Source organism: Zingiber officinale, chromosome 2A (assembly GCF_018446385.1).
Source record: "Zingiber officinale cultivar Zhangliang chromosome 2A, Zo_v1.1, whole genome shotgun sequence".
NCBI classification, from domain to species: Eukaryota; Viridiplantae; Streptophyta; class Magnoliopsida; order Zingiberales; family Zingiberaceae; genus Zingiber; species Zingiber officinale.
The window spans coordinates 146,086,230-146,108,633 of record NC_055988.1 but is presented as its reverse complement, the minus strand read 5'-3'; the positions used below and the strand labels follow the sequence as shown (position 1 = coordinate 146,108,633).

Genomic DNA, 22,404 nt, shown 5'->3' with positions numbered 1-22,404 from the left:
TCGACCCAAATCGCCTTAAGTTATTAATTCCATTAAATATTAATTTCCATAATCGGTTCCCAGTACTGACGTGGCGAGGCACATGACCTTCTTGGATATGGGAGCAACCACCACCGACTAGACAAAACCTTTTATAGAAATCTAATATTTAATTTCCTAAAATAACTTTATGTTAACCGAAAAGAACAATCAAATCACAAGGATAAATAAAACAAAAGAACACAACATCGAAAAACATATTCGAAATACTAGAACGTAAGCCTCTTGTATTTGGTATTATTTCCATAAATAACTAGTATGATGCGGAAAAGGAAAAACTACTAGTTATACCTTCTAGAAAGACCTCTTGATCTTCTATCGTATTCCTCTTCTAACCTCGGACGTTGTGTGGGCAACGATCTTCCGAGATGAGAAACCACCAACCACCTTCTTCTCCTAGCTAGTCTCGGCCACAAAGAAAGAAGCTTCACCAAGGAAGAAAATCAAAACACTAACCAAGCTCCAAGAGATGCAAGCTTTCTCTCCTTCTTCTTCTTCTTCTCCAAGTAGTATCCGGCCTTCACAAGAGCTCCAAGCAATAGAGAGTTTCGGCCACCACAAAGAGGAAGAGGAGAAGAGATGATGGCCGGCCACAACACCAAGGAAAAGAGGGAGAGAAAATAATAGAGGTTGTATCTCTTGAAGGCACCCTCACCCCTTCTTTTATATTCCTTGGCCTAGGCAAATTAGGAAATTTAATTACAATAAAATTTTCTTAATTTCCTTGACATGATTTAATTGAGAAAAATAAAATAAAATTTCCCCAATTAAATTCAAGTGGCTGGCCACATCAATGAAAACAAAATTGGACAAGTTTCAATCAACAATTAAAACTTCCTAATTTGTTTCCGGAAATTTTAAAAAAATAAAATTTCTCTTCAAATCTCGTCATGGTTGATAAAAAGGAAATTTCTATAATTTTAATTTTACAACATGTGAATAATTTTTAAAGAGAAAATAAAATATCTCACCAATCTACAAATAAGGAAAGAGATTTAATATCTTTCTTTAATCTTTTGTAGATCTTTTACAAGAGAGATATTTTAATTTTAATTCTCTTTAATAAATTATATCTTCCACATAATAAAAATTAAAATTAAATTTATTTTTTAATTTAATTTGGCCGGCCCCCACTAGCTTGGGTTCAAGCTAGGGCCACCAATCTATCTTAGCCGGCCCTAGCTTGGTTCCCAAGCTAGCTTGGCCGGCCCCTTATTGGTGGGTATAGAAGGTGGGTATAGATGTGTATAGTACTCTATAAATAAGAGGCTACGATAGGGACCGAGAGGAGGAATTGGTTTTGGTCTCCCGATAAAATTAAGCATCCCGTGTTCGCCCCGAACACACAACTTAATTTTATCAATAATAATTCATTCCACTAGAGAACTATTATTGAACTACCGCACTAATCCCAAATTACATTTTTGGGCTCCTTCTTATTATGAGTGTGTTAGTCTCCCTGTGTTTAAGATATCGAATGTCCACTAATTAAGTGAGTTACTGACAACTCATTTAATTAATATCTTAGTCCAAGAGTAGTACCACTCAACCTTATCATCATGTCGGCAAGGTTTAACATGACAATCCTTATGAGCTCCTCTTGAGGACATTATCAACCTAGTATCTCTAGGACACAGTTTCCTTCTATAATCAACAACACACACTATAAGTGATATCATTTCCCAACTTATCGGGTTTATTGATTCATCGAACTAAATCTCACCCATTGATAAATTAAAGAAATAAATATCAAATATATGTGCTTGTTATTATATTAGGATTAAGAGCACACACTTCCATAATAACTGAGGTCTTTGTTCCTTTATAAAGTCAGTATAAAAGAAACGACCTCAAATGGTCCTACTCAATACACTCTGAGTGTACTAGTGTAATTATATAGTCAAGATAAACTAATACCTAATTACACTACGACCTTCTAATGGTTTGTTCCTTTCCATTTTGGTCGTGAGCTACTGTTTATAATTTATAAGGTACTGATAACATTATCTTCTGCATGTGACACCACATACTATGTTAACTACAATATAAATTAATTGAACAACTACAACTAAATGTAGACAATTTGACCAAATGTGATTCTTTATTCATAATGAATGTTTACAAATCTTAGGCTTTCAGTATACACTCCAACACTTCTTGGATATGGGAGCAACCACCACCGACTAGACAAAACTTTTTATAAAAATCTAATATTTAATTTCCTAAAATAACTTTAGGTTAACCTAAAAGAACAATCAAATCACAAGGAAAAATAAAACAAAAGAACACAACTTCGAAAAATATATTCGAAATACTAGAACGTGAGCCTCTTGTATTTGGTATTATTTCCATAAATAACTAGTATGATGCGGAAAAGGAAAAACTACTAGTTATACCTTCTAGAAAGACCTCTTGATCTTCTACCGTATTCCTCTTCTAACCTCGGACGTTGTGTGGGCAACAATCTTCCGAGATGAGAAACCACCAACCACCTTCTTCTCCTCCTCGCTAGATTCGGCCACAACAAGGAAGCTTCACCAAGAAAGAAGATCAAAACACCAACCAAGCTCCAAGAGATGCTAGCTTTCTCTCCTTCTTCTTCTTCTTCTCCAAGTAGTATCCGGCCACCACAAGAGCTCGAAGGGGAGAGAGAGGTTCGGCCACCACAAGAGGAAGAGAGGGAGAGGATGATGATGGCCGGCCACACCAAGGAACAAAAGAGGGAGAGAAATAATAGAGGTCGTATCTCATGAAGGCACCCCCACCCCTTCTTTTATATTCCTTGGCCTAGGCAAATTAGGAAATTTAATTACAATAAAATTTCCTTAATTTCCTTGACATGATTTAATTGAGAAAAATAAAATAAAATTTCCAATTAAAACAATATTGGCCGGCCACATCAAAAGAAATAAATTAGACAAGTTTTAATCAACAAATTAAAACTTCCTAATTTGTTTCCGGAAATTTTAAAAATAAATTTTCTCTTCAAAAATCTCTTTATGGTTGATAAAAAGAAATTTCTATAATTTTAATTTAACAACATATGAATAATTTTTAAAGAGAAAATAAAATATCTCACCAATCTACAAATAAGGAAAGAGATCTAATCTCTTTCTTTAATCTTTTGTAGATCTTTTACAAGAGAGATATTTTAATTTTAATTCTCTTTAATAAATTATATTTTCCACATAATAAAAATTAAAATTAAAATCCTTTTTAATTTAATATGGCCGGCCCCTCTAGCTTGGGTTCAAGTTAGGGTCGGCCACACCAATTTATGCTTAGGCCGGCCCTAGCTTGGTTCCTAAGCTAGCTTGGCCGACCCCTATTAGGTGGGTATAGAAAGTGAGTATAGAACTCTATAAATAAGAGGTTACGATAGGGACCGAGAGGAGGAATTGATTTTGGTCTCCCGATAAAATTAAGAATCCCGTGTTCGCCCCGAACACACAACTTAATTTTATCAATAATAATTCATTCCACTAGAGAACTATTATTGAACTACCGCACCAATCCCAAATTACATTTTTGGGCTCCTTCTTATTATGAGTGTGTTAGTCTCCCTGTATTTAAGATATCGAATGTCCACTAATTAAGTGAGTTACTGACAACTCATTTAATTAATATCTTAGTCCAAGAGTAGTACCACTCAACCTTATCATCATGTCGGACTAAATCCACCTGCAGGGTTTAACATGACAATCCTTATGAGCTCCTCTTGAGGACATCGTAAAATACTGAAAAAAAAATGGCGAATAATGATAAGGGAATTTTTCAGAATTTTTAGAAATTTTCTGGGAATTTTTCGAAGCTCGTATGGACGAGTTTACGGGGATAAAAACGGGGCCCGGGAAAGCCTGTTTAGGCTACCCATTTAAGTGAGGAAAAGTTGATTTTTATTTATTTACTTTTCCTTTCTTATTTTTTTCTCCCTCATTTTTAAAAAATTTCACCGCGTGCCATTCTTCTTCTCCTCCGCCGAATTCACCCGTGCCCTAACCTCCTTGCGCCGGCGGTTACCTCTTCCTCTTCGATCGAACGCCGACCAAGCTTCTTCTTCCCCTCTCTTCCTCCTCGCCAGCGTTTGAGCAAGAGCCGCCTGATCCCTTCTCCTCCTGTGCCGTAGATGTTTTCTCCTCGTCGGCACTTGAGCGCCGCCCTAGCATCCTCTGCCCTAGCGACGACAGCCGGCGCCAGCGCCCCTTTCCGGCACCCTCTTCTTTCCCTGCCGAACTCCTCTGCCCTAACAGCTGCCGCCCGCAGCGGTTTCTTTAACCCGACACATACAAGCCTTTCCATGGTCGACGCAGACACCGACTCCTCCTCTTCTTCGAGCGCCGGCCACCAGGTCCGCCGAGCCCTTCTCCCTGATTTTTCCTCCTCATCCATTCCGAGCAGCATCACAGTTCCCTGTGCTTTAGCCACCAGCCACCCGAAGCCTCCCAAGCTGTGCCCTAATTCCGATTAGTCGTTGCCAATCACCCGATCTTCCCCACTATCAGTTATTACTTCGTTTCTAGTGCTTGCTGTTGATGGTAGAGAGGAGGTTGTGGACACAAGATGAAGGTAAGTGATCTAAATCTTGTATTAGATTTGGGCAGTTAATGCATTCGTAGAGTTGATTCTGGATTGTTGATTAGAAGACAGTGAACTAGTTGGTTCTGATTACCACGGCGCCAGTGGCTTGTTGCTGACCCTACCTGATCCATGGCACTTGCTAGCTGCTGAAGAGGAAGAGGTGAGGGTATTTAGTATTGAGAAATTTATAGATGGTGGATGCTTAGTTTGTTGATGCACCTTAGTAGTAGTTGAATGGATTATTAGAATTGGTACAGGTTAGCTTAATTTAATTTGATGCTTAATGGTAAGACTTGGACTGATCCGAGTATACTTTATGGATGTATAGGTGATTCTTGGTAGCTATCGGTGGAGGTTTATAAGGCTGTAAGCTTTCTATTTCGGCTATATTCTAAGCCTTTGTAGCTTGGCCAGCATTGTTCACTGGCGATCCACAGCACCGGTCATTCTGTTTTGGGCAGGGAAACCCTTTGACCGTGAGCCATCAGCGGCCATCTTGGATTTGGGTGAGTTCTTATGAATTTGTTTAGATTAAGTTGTTGTGATGGATTATGCTTTTTACAAGTTTTAATTCCTATGGATTAGTTAAAGTCGATTGAGGAGTTAAATGATCCAATTAGGATTTATAATTGGATCTGGACTTTTGTTAGCTTCTCGAGTATTTGATCTAGCTAATTAATTTATATGAAATTAGCTAAATCTGGATACCATATACTACAGGACTTTGATACGAGACGAGCATCTCAACGTTGGACTGGACTAGATTGGACCTTCCCATTGAAGGCGGGTACCTCTTGACTTATCTTTTATGATATTGTCATTTGGATATGCATAGTATTTTATAACTACAAGCAATGAACATGTTTGCCTTTGGTAGGTCACTGTTTGATATCCATAGCATGTTAGGTTTGTCGCCTGTGATGTATCCATACTTATATCTCGTGATTTGTTGCCATGAGTATCTTATTACCATGAGTATCTTAGTTTCTAGAGTGACATACCATGCTTTACTGAGGTTAGGATTAGGCTCTGGATTTTTGTTTCTGGCATGTGTATCCAAATTATCTGATACTTAGGTTTTTATGCCTTGCCTGGATTGTGTATTTCTATTGGTATATCATATATGGTTCGTGTACCTAGACCTTGTGGCTTTGATCTGTGCATATTGTCGGTACATATGCTATGGAAGGGGGATATGTTTAGGATCTAGGTTGTTATACCATAGAGGACCTGTATACCCTAGATCCATGGATTTGACCTACTGATACTGTGGTACTCATATTATGTATATATGGATTTTTCTATGTTGATCAGGATATTTCATACTTATTATGTTCAGGACATAGGTTTTTGATATTCTATCTGACCTGTGTACTCTAGATCTTGGTATGTGACCATCGATTTTACAGTACTCATTTTATATATATGGATATGGTTATGTTGATCAGTTTTGCTATGCTTAGTGTCATGCATCATGATTGCATGCTGTGCGATTGTCGACTCCACTATGGTTGAGCCCATCGCCAGTTACATGTACTGCACACACCACCACTCATGGATTAGTGATTTATCAGGCAGGTGTGTGGCGGTTCTGCTGTTTGGCTCCGTTGGTCAGGTGACTCAGCGTGGTAGCCGGCAGTTAGTTCCGCTCTGTTTGGCTCTGTTGGCATTTAGTGTAGCAGCGTGGTAGCCGGCAGATGGTGGACTCTGTTTGGCTCCGTTGGTCAGATGACTCAGCGTGATAGCCGGCAGAGATACCTCCCCGTCATCGTGTACCGGGAGATGAGAGCATTGAGCTCCCCTATTTATGATTTGGGGTCAGAGGACAGGAGTACTCCGACAGCATTCTGTCCACTCGGTCACTGTTCAGGAGCAGTGATGTTAGAGTGCACGGTCATCACATGCATTGATTGTATTTATTTGCTTGTGTTTGCTGCACTTATATGCTGCATTTTGGTGGATGCATTTGTTTGACATGCATACAGGAGACATACTGCGTATCGGTATGATGACCCTTTAGTTCAGGATAGGAGTTCCTGGTGAGTACAGCTTCCTTGGTTACTTTTCAGTTTTGTATATTTCCTATATATTATTCGGAAGCTGTATTCCATGTTTATTGCTGTTAGATATATCTTACTATGCATGTCTATTGGTATACGCTGGGTTGTTGAACTCACCCCCGTGGACACTATTTTTTTTTCAGGTACCAGGTTATTTATGGTGTCGCTTGGAGCATCCTGTTTGCTGGTCCCCACGTCACATTAGAAGACATGTCGCTGTCTTTTTGTTGTTTTATCATGGTATATGATATGTGAGTTTTTTGGTTCTGTGTTCCGGTTTTGTTTATGGAAATGTTGCTTTGTTTATTGTGTAAGCCTAGCCGGCTAGCAGTTTTCGTTTTGGGTTGTATGTGTTGTCTTTTTCCGCTGTGTTTTTTGGTTTTAGTACAGCCGTGTAGGCTGTTAAATATATATATAACTGCGTGGTTGTTTATTTTGTTCCAGCCGAGTGGGCTGATGATATAAACTGCGTGGTTGTGTGTATATTCCAGCCGCTTGTGGTTGATGTATATTTTGTATGTAGAATTGCTTCAGATTGTCACCCGTACAGGGGAGGTGCTGCCGAAATTTCTTCGGACAGGGACTCCCTCGGGGCGTGACAGACATTATCAACCTAGTATCTCTAGGACACAGTTTGCTTCTATAATCAACAACACACACTATAAGTGATACTATTTCCCAACTTATCGGGCTTATTGATTCATCGAACTAAATCTCACTCATTGATAAATTAAAGAAATAAATATCAAATATATGTGTGTGTTATTATATTAGGATTAAGAGCACACACTTCCATAATAACCGAGATCTTTGTTTCTTTATAAAGTCAGTATAAAAGAAACGACCTCAAATGGTCCTACTCATTACACTCTAAGTGTACTAGTGTAATTATACAGTCAAGATAAACTGATACCTAATTATACTACGACCTTCTAATGATTTGTTCCTTTCCATTTTGGTCGTGAGCTACTGTTTATAATTTATAAGGTACTGATAACATCATCTTCTGCATATGGCACCACATACTATGTTATCTACAGTATAAATTAATTGAACAACTACAACTAAATGTAGACAATTTGACCAAATGTGATTCTTTATTCATAATGAATGTTTACAAAGCTTAGGCTTTCAGTATACACTCCAACACTAACAACTCGGGTGCTCGTTTGAGTGTGCGCAGAGCCGTATTGTCATCACCCTGGTCATTTCCCTTCGTCAGCCACCCGTGCGAACCTTTCCAGAGGGTGCCAGGTAGATCCGACGTCTCGGCGACTTTCCGTCAACTTCCAGTACATCGAGGCCCGCCTTCATCCGACTCAGCTTCCGGACGGGATCAAATTTGGCGCCGTCTGTGGGAACACTACAGCCTATTCCGAAACGTGACGATGGAGGACTCGGGACGCATCAACGTGACTATGTGTAACGACCCGCCTTCTACTAGCTGAGCTGTAAGGCCGATCGCTACAGTTATGCTGTGCTAACTGTGCAGAAAACTGATCTAATTTAAATTTTAGTTGCTATCTAATAACTATTCTTGGTTCTACATATGCTGAAGGGTATAATCTAAAGGATACCAGGTATATCCTACATTCCCTATGGACTAGAAGCTGATCTGCTAAGTTTCCTGGTCGAAACTGAACTTCCCAATCGATCCAGACTGAACTGGATCGATTGCTCTCTGTTGGATCGATCCAGGGATCGATCTAGACCGCTACTGTGCTCGAGTGATAATCTGGATCGATCGGCTGATCGATCCAGGCTCACTGATCGATCCAGTGATCGATCCAGCGTGCTTCTGTGCACGGGACTTTATTTGGATCGATCGGCTGATCAATCCAACATAAGTCAATCGATCCAATGATCGATCAAAAACCTTTCTGTTCGCGAGGAATAGCTTGGATCGATCGACCGATCGATCCAGAGGCCTTCTGTTCGCGACAGAATGTGTCTGGATCAATCGGTTGATCGATCCAGAAGCCTTCTGTTCACGGAATCAGCCCCCAATCGATCCATGGATCGATCGAGGACCCCCGATCGATCCATGGATCGATCGGAGTTTCTGATTTCGCACTGAAACTCTGATTTCAGCACTCTGGTGTGCCAAAACCTCACACAACAAATTCTAAAATCAATTGGAATGTATTCTAGCAACTATTAACCAGCATTCTAACATAATTACTAACAAACTAAATAAATCTCCCATGGTTTAAACATTCTAAGGTCTGAAAATGCATGAAAGAAGAATTACTAAGAATCCAACTATTTAAGCTTGCTAAAACCCCTGAGGATCTTTTATTCCAGTTCCTGCCACGCACACCATCTTTGCATTGAACTCCAGCTTCCTCTGCTAGTCCATCTTCCCTTTACCTTTATCTGCAGTATAAGGGAAAATAGTATCTGTAAGCTTAAAGCTTAGTAAGAAACCAACTACCTCACTAAAACATGCAACGATGTAAACATGTTTTTAAATCATGCTGTTTAAAAGGATGTGCTAAGTATACTGAATAAACTAAACATGGCATGGCATATAAGCATACAATCATGGCATATCCAAAGCTGAACATGATATCAATCACATGGTATCAATGAAAACTAAGCTGATACTAAAACTGAGCTACTACTAGGACTGTACTGGATTCACGAACTAATTTGTGAAAGGTTGAAAACCATATACATATAGTAAGTGAAGATACTAAACATGCTGTTTGGGCCCGGCAACTGTACTTGCTGTGCGCGCATCCCTAACTAGACTCTCTGAACCTAGAACTAGGTTGTCTGAACCTAGAGGCGACTGTGGGAGCCCACCCATGGGACCGTAGTCCCATATAAGCTAGAATAAACTGATTTACTGATTTAGATGCTTCTAATACATTCAATTGAACTGTTAAAATGCCTAATTTGCATTTTTACTTAACTAGCTAATTTATCGAACACTTAGTGTACTTTAACTCCCCTCTCTATTAGGAAGACTACCTTTAGGCACCCAACAGCATCTAAACCTCCAACTGAAGGGGAAAAGACGTGTCCGACCCATCTAAAGGTACTCACTAAATCCCTAAACCTGCGAGGAGGGTTAAATACACCCTATATGTTGAAAAATATGCATATAACTAAACTAATGCATAGAAAACCAAACGGAAGCTACTTATACTGCAGGTGAGGGGTTTCTTACATTGTGTGCTAGATTTCTTACAAATCTAATCGCTAGAAATTCCGGTGGAGATGACTTCTCGACGATTCGCTCGCGTCCACGTGTTCTACTCGCGGAGGGGAACGTCCGTGTGTTGAAATCGTCGCCGGAAAGTGACCTTGGGGCCCTAGGGAGAGAACCCTAGGTCTTCTTGGTGTGGCGCCAAGAGAAGGAGGAAGAGAAGAGAAGTATTCGGCGTGAGGGTTTGGAGAAAGAAGGTGGCGTGAGGTTTTGTGAGGAGAGGGCTGCCGAACCAAATTAAACCAAACCCAACTTAAGTTCTTAATTTATATTAAGTGGATTATTGAACCCAACTCTAATATAAATATAATCGGTTCCTCTTTCTTTCAGCACGGCCCTGCTGGGTTCACCGGTTACTAAGGCTAACTAAAGGTTTAGCGGACCCGAGAGGTCCCGGGTTCGATTCCCGCTTAAACCATTTTGCTTATCTAATTACTTTTGCTACTTCCGCTACTCGAAAAATTCCGGAAAAATATCTAAAAATTCCAGAAAATTCATAGAATAATTCTAATGCAAGTTTGAGAATTTTCGGGCGTTATAATCCCCCATACCTTATAAAAAGTTCATCCTCGAACTTAGAACAATTCTGGGTACTTCTGTCTCATGCTGGCTTCTGTCTCCCAAGTTGCCTCTGTTGTGTGACTTTGCAAAATGACTTTTACTAACGGTACTTCCTTGTTCCGTAATGTCTTAACTGCTCGGTCTATTATCTGAATAGGCCGACTGTCATAGCTGAGATCTTCGCGGACTTGTACCGACTGGGGCTCAATCACCTGGGTGGCATCTGGGATATGCTTCTTCATCATAGAGACGTGAAATACATTGTGGACAGCTGTCATTTCCTGAGGTAGCTCTAGCTCATATGCTACCTTGCCCACTCTTCTAGTGATAAGGTATAGTCCCACGTATCTGGGACTTAGCTTGCCCTTCTTCCCAAAACACATTACTCCCTTCATGGGAGCTACTCTGAGGAACACTGAATCCCCAACTGAAAACTCTAAGGGTATGCGCCGTGTATCAGCATAGCTCTTCTGGCGGCTCTGAGCTGTCTGCTGTATAGCTGCTGTGGTATCTGCTACTAGATCTGTCTGAAGCTCTAGTTCTTTCTGTTCACCACTCTCATACCAGCAGATTGGAGATCTACACCTCCGCCCATAGAGAGCCTCATAAGGTGCCATGCCGATAGTGGCCTGATAGCTGTTGTTGTATGCAAATTCTGCTAAGCTCAGATATTTGCACCAACTTCCCTTGAAGTCTAGGGCACACGCTCGGAGCATATCTTCGAGTACCTGATTTACTCGCTCTGTCTGACCATCCGCTCACGGATGGAATGTCAGGAACTTTAACCGTGCCTAATGTCGATCACACACTAGTGTGATGTAAATCTGCTGTCTCTGTCTGAAATAATGGTACGTGGGACTCCATGCGTTCGACGATCTCCTGGAGATACAACTGAGCTAGCTTCTCCATGGAGTAGGATATCTTGATAGCTAAAAAGTGGGCTGATTTAGTCAACCTGTCGACTATTACCCAGATGGCATCCAAACCATTCGTGGTTCTGGGTAGTCCCACTATGAAGTCCATAGAGATATCCTCCCACTTCCATTCTGGAATCTGTATAGGCTGCAGAACTCCTCCTGGTCGCTGATGTTCTGCCTTGACCCTCTGACAGGTGAGGCAGATGCTAACATATCTGGCGATGTCTCGCTTCATCCCGGGCCACCAAAAACGGTTCTTCAGGTCTTGATACATTTTGGTGGAACCTGGATGCATCGCATAGGGAGTCTTGTGAGCCTCATCTAAAATCTATCTCCGTAGCTCCTCCTGATCTGGAACACAGAGTCTGTCACCAAAATACAACACCCCCCTATCGGACACTCTGAATTCTCTACTTTCTGATTCTGCTAGCCCTTGCTTGATTTCTGAATTTCAGGGTCCTGCTCCTGAGCTGACTGAATATCACCAAGCAAGGTAGACTCTAAGGTCATAGTAGAGAGTTGTCCAACGATGAGCTCGAGACCAAAATCTACGATCTCCTTCTGTAGGGGCGGTGACATGGCGGTAAGAGATAATAAGGTAGCACTGGATTTTCTGCTAAGTGTGTCGGCTACCTTATTGGCTTTCCCTGGATGGTAGAGGATGTCTATATCGTAGTCTTTGACCAGCTCAAGCCATCTGCGCTGTCGCATGTTCAGATCCTTCTGAGTGAAGAAGTACTTCAGACTCTGATGATCTGTATACACTCTGCACTGAGCTCCATATAAGTAATGTCTCCAAATTTTGAGAGCGAACACTACTGCTGCAAGCTCAAGGTCATGAGTAGGATAATTCTTCTCATAATCCTTGAGTTGTCTGGAGACATAGGCGATCACCTTGCCGTTTTGCATCAGTACTGCTCCTAGTCCCAACTTAGAGGCATCACTATAGATGTCAAAGCTGCTGGTGTTGTCTGGTAGAGCCAAAATGGGAGCACTGGTCAATCTCCTTTTTAGCTCGCTGAAGCTGTTCTCACAGTCCTCTGTCCACTGAAATTTCCTGTTCTTTCTGGTAAGAGCTGTCAGTGGGGAGGCTATCCTGGAGAAGTCCTCTACAAACTTTCTGTAATATCCTGCTAATCCCAGAAAGCTCCTGATTTCGCTGGCGTTCTTAGGTCTCTTCCAGTTACTCACTGCTTCTATCTTGCTGGGATCTACCATGATAACATCCTTTGAGATGATGTGACCCAGGAAGGACACCTGATCTAACCAAAATTCACATTTCGTGAATTTGGCGTATAGCTGGTTCTGATGAAGGGTCTGCAACACTAGTTTCAGGTGCTCTGAATGTTCTTCCTGAGTTCCTGAATAGATAAGAATGTCATCGATAAACACAATAACAAACTTATCTAAATACTCCCTGAATACTCTGTTCATGAGATCCATGAATGTAGCTGGAGCATTGGTCACACCAAAGGGCATGACTACGAACTCGTAGTGTCCGTATCGGGTTCTGAATGCTGTCTTGGGTATATCCCCTTCTTTAACCTTCACCTGATGATAACCTGATCTGAAATCTATCTTAGAGAACACTGCTGCTCCCTTTAACTGGTCGAACAGGTCATCGATTCTGGGAAGGGGATACCTATTCTTGATCGTGACTTGGTTCAGTGATCTGTAGTCTATGCACAGTCACATGCTTCCATCTTTCTTCTTCACGAACAATACAGGCGCTCCCCATGGTGAGTGACTAAGAGTATGAAACCCTTGTCGAGCAGCTCTTCTGAAGTTCCTTCAGTTCTGCTTGAGCCATGCGATAAGGCGCTGGAGATAGGATTCTGGGAATGAGCTCTATCTCAAAGTCAATCTCTCTGTGCTAAGCCCGGTAACTCTTCAGGGAAGACTCTGGTAGTCACATACGACTCGAACCTCCGCTAGCTGTTGGTTCTGTCTGGCGCTGACTACGTGTGCTAGGAATCCCATTCCAGTAGCTTCTGTGCTTTCATAGCTGAGAGAAACTTCTTGGCCTTTCTCTTTGGTTCTCCGTTGTATTCAAATTGCACTGCCGCCTCAGGTTGGAAGATGACTTTCTATTTATGGCACTCTATGGTAGCACTGTATCTGATCAGAAAGTCCATTCCAAAGATAACGTCATAGTCGGTCATTTCTAGCACTATCAGATCACAAAAGAGCTCTCTGCCTGCTATGATGACCGGCACTGCTCTGAGCCAGTGCGTGGATGCCATGATCTCTCCTGAAGGTAGTGTCGTCAAAAACTGTCCACTGAGTACCTCTGAGGGTATTTCTAATTTTTCGGCGAACATCCTGGCTATATATGAATGGGTTACCCCAGTATCAAATAGAATAGTAGCACTATACTGTAAAATTCTAATCTGACCTGTGACAACTGTCGAGGCATTAGCTACGTCCTCCCTGGTGAGTGAGTAGATCCTCGCATTCGCCATCGCTGGAGGGGCTTCTAATCTGCCCTGGCTGATAAGTGGACCTTCTAGAGTGGCCTGCATCTGATATAACTGAGCTGGCTGGTCTGCATACGGAATCTGCTGTGGCTGAGGAAGACCGGTCTTGTTCGGGCACTGCTTGGCCATGTGCCCTTCTTGTCCACATTCAAAGCATCCTCGTGTGCCCTTGCGACAAACCCCTGGGTGGAATTTCCCACAAGTAGCACACTTTGGATAACTGGGTCGCTTGCTAGATGGTCCTCCTTTTGGGTCACTTCCTGATTTGCGCTTGCTGTTGGAGTTCCCTTTCCAGTTAGAGCTGTGGCCTTGCTGTTTTTGAGTGTGAGAGTTTCCTTGGCCTTTGGACTCTAAGGAGGCTTGCTTCTGCTGCTTTATGCTGTTCTGGTAATGCTCTGTGGTCAAGGCACTGCTCACTAACTCCTCTGTGGTTTGTGGCCTATGTATGCCACCAGCCACGTTCACTGCTATCTCTGGCCTCAGCATCTTGAGCATCAACCGGATTCGTTCCTTCTCTGTGCTGACTAGCTCCGGGCATAGACGAGCCAACCTGTTGAATTTCTTCACGGCTTCCTCAACTGAAAGGTTGCCCTGACGAAACTCAGTGAACTCGTCGTAGTGGCGGTTTGTAACTCGTATGTGAAAGAACTCCTCGAAGAATTCCTTCTCGAAGTCAGCCCATAACATCTGGTTCACTGGGCGCTTCGTTCTGATTCTTTCCCACCACATGCGTGCCTCTCGTGGCGAATGAGGCACACTTCACCTTCTCGTGTTCCGGCCAGTCCAGAAGCTCCATCGTTTTGAACCAGGCTTGTGCATCCCATGGTTCACTAGTGCCCGAGAAGTTCTCGGCTTGACTCGCTGCCATCGGATCGATATGCTTCCTTTCTTGGCTCAGCTGCTCCGGTGCTGGTGTTGGCGCTGTAGGCTAGGTTGGTGGAACCTCTAAGACTCTGGAGTCGCGGGTTTGGTTCGGGTGTTCTGCCGATTAGCCTTTAAGGTGGCTATTTCTGTTGTTGTTCACCCAGAATCGAGCCACTAATGTAAGGTCGAGGAGGCACCAAGCCCGCCTTTGGGCTGAGCTAGTGCCCTTCTAGCTGGGCGTCCTCGTGCCATTTCTAAAGACATAGAGGACATAACATAACTAATGTAATCACAGTTATATAACTACTGATGTCATGTTTAAAAACTATCACATACTAACAAGCAGTAGGCATATAAACATGAACTGTAATAACAAAACAAGGAGCATAAATTAAGTAGAGGTATTCTTACTTGGAAGCTGCAGGTTCAATGCTGATGTGTGTGTAGGAAGTATGGAACTTGGCTCTGATACCACTCTGTAACGACCCACCTTCTACTAGCTGAGCTGTAAGGCCGATCGCTACAGTTATGCTGTGCTAACTGTGCGGAAAACTGATCTAATTTAAATTTTAGTTGCTATCTAATAACTATTCTTGGTTCTACATATGCTGAAGGGTATAATCTAAAGGATACCAGGTATATTCTACATTCCCTATGGACTAGAAGCTGATCTGCTAAGTTTCCTGGTTGAAACTGAACTTTCCAATCGATCCAGACTGAACTGGATCGATTACTCTCTGTTGGATCGATCCAGGGATCGATCCAGACCGCTACTGTGCTCGGGTGATAATCTGGACCGATCGGCTGATCGATCCAGGCTCACTGATCGATCCAGTGATCGATCCAGCATGCTTCTGTGCACGGGACTTTATTTGGATCGATCGGCTGATCAATCCAACATAAGTCAATCGATCCAATGATCGATCAAAAACCTTTCTGTTCGCGAGGAATAGCTTGGATCGATCGACCGATCGATCCAGAGGCCTTCTGTTCGCGACAGAATGTGTCTGGATCAATCGGCTGATCGATCCAGAAGCCTTCTGTTCGCGGAATCAGCCCCCAATCGATCCATGGATCGATCGAGGACCCCCGATCGATCCATGGATCGATCGGAGTTTCTGATTTCGCACTGAAACTCTGATTTCAGCACTCTGGCGTGCCAAAACCTCACACAACAAATTCTAAAATCAATTGGAATGTATTCTAGCAACTATTAACCAGCATTCTAACATAATTACTAACAAACTAAATAAATCTCCCATGGTTTAAACATTCTAAGGTCTGAAAATGCATGAAAGAAGAATTACTAAGAATCCAACTATTTAAGCTTGCTAAAACCCCTGAGGATCTTTTATTCCAGTTCCTGCCACGCACACCATCTTTGCATTGAACTCCAGCTTCCTCTGCTAGTCCATCTTCCCTTTACCTTTATCTGCAGTATAAGGGAAAATAGTATCTGTAAGCTTAAAGCTTAGTAAGAAACCAACTACCTCACTAAAACATGCAACGATGTAAACATGTTTTTAAATCATGCTGTTTAAAAGGATGTGCTAAGTATACTGAATAAACTAAACATGGCATGGCATATAAGCATACAATCATGGCATATCCAAAGCTGAACATGATATCAATCACATGGTATCAATGAAAACTAAGCTGATACTAAAACTGAGCTACTACTAGGACTGTACTGGATTCACGAACTAATTTGTGAAAGGTTGAAAACCATATACATATAGTAAGTGAAGATACTAAACATGCTGTTTGGGCCCGGCAACTGTACTTGCTGTGCGCGCATCCCTAACTACACCCGGGTTTGCAAGTCCCGAATTTAGTAGGGTTAACTAGGTTATCTAAACCTAGGGACGACTATGGGAGCCCAACCCAATGGATATCTAATCCAGTACAGTGCCACTGAAAAGTAAAATACTGAAATAGCTAATACTATTTTGCTGAATCTAGGTGATCTGAATATAGAACTAGGTTGTCTGAACCTAGAGGCAACTGTGGGAGCCCACCCATGGGACCGTAGTCCCATATAAGCTAGAATAAACTGATTTACTGATTTAGATGCTTCTAATGCATTCAACTGAACTGTTAAAATGCCTAATTTGTATTTTTACTTAACTAGCTAATTTATCGAACACTTAGTGTGCTTTAACTCCCCTCTTTATTAGGGAGACTACCTTTAGGCACCCAACAGCATCTAAACCTCCAACTGAAGGGGAAAAGACGTGTCCGGCCCATCTAAAGGTACTCACTAAATCCCTAAACCTGCGAGGAGGGTTAAATACACCCTATATGTCGAAAAATCTGCATATAACTAAACTAATGCATAGAAACCAAACGGAAGCTACTTATTCTGCAGGTGAGGGGTTTCTTACATTGTGTGCTAGATTTCTTACAAATCTAATCGCTAGAAATTCCGGTGGAGACGACTTCTCGACGATTCGCTCGCGTCCACGTGTTCTACTCGCGGAGGGGAACGTCCGTGTGCTGAAATCATCGCCGGAAAGTGACCTTGGGGCCCTAGGGAGAGAACCCTAGGTCTTCTTGGTGTGGCGCCGAGAGAAGGAGGAAGAGAAGAGAAGTATTCGGCGTGAGGGTTTGGAGAAAGAAGGTGGCGTGAGGTTTTGTGAGGAGAGGGCTGCCGAACCAAATTAAACCAAACCCAATTTAAGTTCTTAATTTATATTAAGTGGATTATTGAACGCAACTCTAATATAAATATAATCGGTTCCTCTTTCTTTCAGCACGGCCCTGCTGGGTTCACCGGTTACTAAGGCTAACTAAAGGTTTAGCGGACCCGAGAGGTCCCGAGTTCGATTCCCGCTTAAACCATTTTGCTTATCTAATTACTTTTGCTACTTCCGCTACTCGGAAAATTCTGGAAAAATATCTAAAAATTCCTGAAAAATCATAGAATAATTCTAATGCAAGTTTGAGAATTTTCGGGTGTTACACTATGACTACTGGAGAATATGAGCTCTTCAAGGAAGCAAAGAAGAGGGCTGCCTGAGAAAAGCAACAACAAACAACTGCTTCTCGACCAAAAAAGCTACTAGATGTCTCTAAAGTGCCTGCTCACGCCTCAGACCGGGGTTCTAAGCGAAAGCAACCCTTGGAATTCCCCCCTGCCTTCTACAGAGAGTCGGGTCAGGGATACTATCAGCCAGACCCTGGATGTTATAGCCACAAAGAGCAGCCGCAAGTCTCAGTGGCCTAGAGTTCTTTACCTAAAGACTCCAAGAAGGGGAAATCTATCATTCCCCACGAGGAACGCCGATCGGAGCTGGAAGAGAAAATCCCCTTTTCTTCTAAAATCTTGGAGGAAAAGCTGCCTAAAGGGTACCGCCCCCTGCTATAAGGGAATATGATGGCAGTAAAGATCCTGAAGATCATCTTCGCAAATTCAGGAATGCAACCCTGTTACATCAATATAGCGACGCTGTTAAATGTCGTGTGTTCCTGAATACTTTATCGGGTTCTGCCCAAAAATGGTTTGATGGACTGCCACATTGGTCCATCACCTGTTTTGCTGACTTCAAGAGTGTCTTCCTGCGTCACTTCGCCAGCAGCAGGAAATATCAAGAGACATATCACTGTTTGTTTGCCCTCAAGCAGGGATCTGCGGAGCCATTGAGAAGCTATATTAAGCGCTTCAATCAGGTGGCTCAAGATGTTCCTTCAGCCACATCCGAAATACCAATGAGCATCTTCTCCCATGGGTTAACTGAAGGAGAGTTCTTTAGGGGTCTCATTAGGAATCCCGTACAGAATTTCGATGAGATGTTGGAAAAAGCGGCCAGCTATATCAATGTGGAAGAAGCACAGGTGGCGCGAAAGAAGGCAGACAAACTGCCTCCCGCAACAAATCGGCCAGAGAGAAGAGTACCTCCGCTGTCTGCTCAGCCTCTCCCTCGTGCTCGGGATGCTCGACCCACTTTCCACCCCGGTCAGGATACCCGGCCGGTGCCACGGGTAGCTGCAGTTCATGTCCCTCGACCTGGTCCTTGGGGACCACGCTATTGCACGTACCACCGATCCCACACGCACGCCACCAATAACTACTACTAATTCGCCCGGGATGCCCGGCTAGCTGCTGAGAGGGGTCTACCACCACCATAATTGGCCCCTCAAGTTCAGCGAATGATGGAGAAGTGACGCAATACTACAGGGTCAGTTGGCCGACCCCGAGTTGTGCAAGAAGGACCAAGCATACAACCACTAGGGTGCATCGGAGAAACAGAAGGAGCCCATGAGGTGGAAAATCGGGGCAACGCAACAATAAGAGATATAGGCATGATTTCCGGAGGTCCCACTGATGGAGATTCAGACCGGGCACGTAAATCCCATGAGTGCCGGTTAGATATTCATGCTGTGGGGTGTAGCCGGGAGCAAGCTGCAGGCCCGATCATCAGTTTTGGGCCGCAGGACCTGGAAGGACTGCAACTGCCCCATGATGATGCTCTCATCATCAAAGCCATCATAGCTAGCAGTCAGGTGGCTAGAGTCTTTGTGGATACGGGCAGCTCGGTAAATGTTTTATTCCGGACGGCTTTCGAAGAAATGCAGATCGACGCTAGTGAGCTCCAGCCAATGGCTACCTCCTTATATGGTTTCACTGGCAATGAAGTAAGATCCATGGGCCAGATCAAATTAGCTATATCTTTGGGAAGCGAACCATTGGTCAAAACCAGGAGGAGCATTTTCCTTGTAGTGGACTCGCCTTCCTCTTACAATGTCATTTTGGGCTGACCGGCCTTGCATGAATTCCGGGCGGTCGTCTCCACATTTCATCAAAAGATCAAGTTCCCGGTTGGTGATCAAGTTGGAGAAGTTAGGGGCGAACAACGAGTCTCTAGGAAATGTTACATTGATATGGTCAAGGTAGAAGCCCCCAAAGCCCAGAGAACTCATGATGGGGATGTACATGCTATCCAAGAAGAACCTCTGCCTTTGGCCGAAGAGCCTACCCCCTGGGAAGAAGTTCAGATCTACCCTGAACGCCCAGAAAGCCTCACTCGCTTGGCGAGCGACTTACCTCCAGAGCTCAAAGAAGAACTGGTTCGGTGTCTGACTCGTAATAGAGATGTCTTCGCCTGGTCCACTGAGGAATTACTTGGGGTCAGGCCGGAAGTAGCTGAGAACAAGTTGCATCTTCTACCAGACGCCCGACCTGTGAAGCAAAAGAAGAGGAATTTCTCGACCGACCAAAATAAAATTATCCGAGCTGAAGTAGATCAGCTCAAGAAAGCAGGGCATGTTCGTGAAGTGCAATTCCCATCTTGGCTTTCCAATGTCGTCTTGGTACCAAAACCTAATAACAAATGGACGGTCTGCATAGACTTCAGAGATCTCAATAAAGCCAACCATAAAGATTGCTACCCCTTGCCCCGGATTGATCAACTGGTGGATTCGACGGCAGGTTGTGAAAGAATCTGTATGCTAGATGCTTATCAGGGGTATCATCAAATCCACTTAGCCGTGGAAGATCAAGAAAAGGTTAGTTTCATCACGGCAGATAGTAATTTTTGTTACACAGTCATGCCTTTTGGGCTTAGGAATGCTGGAGCTACATATCAAAGAATGATGGATAAGATCTTCTGCAAGCAGGCCGAGCGCAACGTGGAGGTATATGTAGACGACATACTTATCAAATCCCCCCTGGCCACAAATCTAATATCTGATGTGGAGGATGTTGGATCGAGACGCGCTAGAGGGGGGTGAATAGCGCTCGTGGCTATTTCGTTCGATTCGTAAAACTATCAGAGTTAAAACACGCAGCAGAATAAAGAACAAACACAGAGACACAGGGGAATTTACTTCATTCGGAGCCTAGATCGACTCTTACTCGAAGGCCCGCGATCATTGATCGCTTTCCGTGGGCAACAACTATAATCTCGATAAGGTTTACAAGTATAACAATTTATAGCTTAATTTAAACCAGAAAACTTATACCGACAACAATGGATGAAAAGGCGAAGCTCCGGGTCGTCGGTGTCAAGTTGCAGCACTTCCGGGTCGTCGATTTAGTAGCACGCAGCAAGAGGATCACTTGGAATTAGTTGTTCTGAGCTACTGGTCGAAACTCTCATTTATACTGTGTTCAAGGCGCCTTCAAACCCTCTCAAGGCGCCTCCAGCCTGCCGAGTCGCACGCGTGGATCAGTACAGACCTGCTCGAACTCTATCTGGTTCAAGGCGCCTTCCACCTTCGGTCCAAGGCGCCTTGAGCTTCATTCAAGGCGCCTCTAGTCTGCTGCGCTGGCTTTTCCTGGCTCGCACTCGAGGCGCCTCCAAGCTCCATGAAGGCGCCTCGGACACTGTTCGTCCGAGGTTAACTTGTGCTCCTTTGGTCCTGCAAAAGTGTTAGTCCCAAACACATACCCTGCAAAACAAAGTTAGCACAAAACAACAGTAAATATGATAACAGAATATTATGACAGTCTCCGGACTGTCCGGGTCTGACTTCGGATTTCCAACCGGAAACCCTAGGTCGACCCGACGCCTACTGTTCCCTCTATGAAGAACGCGTCCTCACCTACTCCACTCAGGAGATTTACCTATTGCCAGTGCGATCCTCCAGATCGACTGGACTTTTGCTCGGTGCTCGATGCTTCCGGACTTTCTGCTGGACTTCCGTTTCCCGGCTGATCCAGTCTTTCACCTGGTTCGCAACACCAGGACTTTCCACTTAGTGTTACCCCCCTAGGACTTTTATCTAAAGCACTTGACCCACCAAGACTTTCCGCATAGGGTTACCACCCCCTATGAACTAGGGTTACCACCCCCTAAGGTTTTTACCTTGCCTAACCACAGTTAGGGCTTTTGCCTAAGTATCACTTAGGACTTTTCTGCAAGCTCCATGAACCTTGTTAGATAACACCACAGCTTAACTTTGAGCCCTTTGCCATAATCAAAACTCAGGTTCGATCGTCTGGTGCTCACTGCACCAACAGAGGAGACCTGCGGCACCTTGCGACAGTATGGATTGAAATTAAATCTTTTGAAGTGCCTCTTTGGAGCTAAGGGAGGGAAGTTCTTGGGTTATCTTGTCACTGAGCGGGGAATTGAAGCCAATCCAGACAAAGTCCGAGTGCTCCGAGATATGAAGGCTCCCCAGAACTTAAAGGAAGCTCAGAAGCTGGTTAGCAGGATAACAGCATTGTCTCGATTTATTTCGAGAGTGGCGGACAAAGCGACACCCTTCTTCAAAGTCCTCTAAAAAGCTTCTAAGTTCCAGTGGGATGAGGAATGCACACGGGCCTTTGAAGAATTAAAAACCTATCTGGAGACACTGCCTTCCCTGTTTAAACCTGTCGCAGGGGAACCACTCTGGATTTACTTATCATCTACCCCCGAGGTTGTGGGGGCAGTACTGGTAAAAGAGCAAGATAATGTACAAAGATCGGTGTATTTTTTCAGTCATTTACTAAAAGGGGCTGAGTCTCGATACACAGCTCTGAAAAAATTAGTTTATGGATTGGTGCTTATGGCTTGACATCTGTGGCCTTACTTTTTGGCGCATCCTATTACGGTCCTAACCAACAGTACAATGGGCAAAGCTCTAACCAACGTTGAGGTTGCAGGCCGACTCATCAAATGGGCAACTGAATTGGGAGAATATAACACCGCATACCAACCTTGAACCGCTATTAAAGCACAGGCCTTGGCTGATTTCCGGACTGAGAT

At 43.5% G+C, this 22,404-nt stretch overlaps 1 protein-coding gene across 1 annotated transcript; it reads left to right on the top strand.

Annotated features, from left to right (window-relative positions):
• The first annotated feature begins 4,571 nt into the window (after positions 1-4,571).
• On the top strand, positions 4,572-18,787 carry LOC122044092. Its single transcript, XM_042604634.1, has 4 exons — positions 4,572-4,605; positions 4,680-4,777; positions 4,864-4,874; positions 18,127-18,787. The coding sequence occupies exons 1-4, from the start codon at positions 4,572-4,574 to the stop codon at positions 18,785-18,787; spliced, it is 804 nt and encodes a 267-aa protein (XP_042460568.1).
• The last annotated feature ends 3,617 nt before the right edge of the window (positions 18,788-22,404 follow it).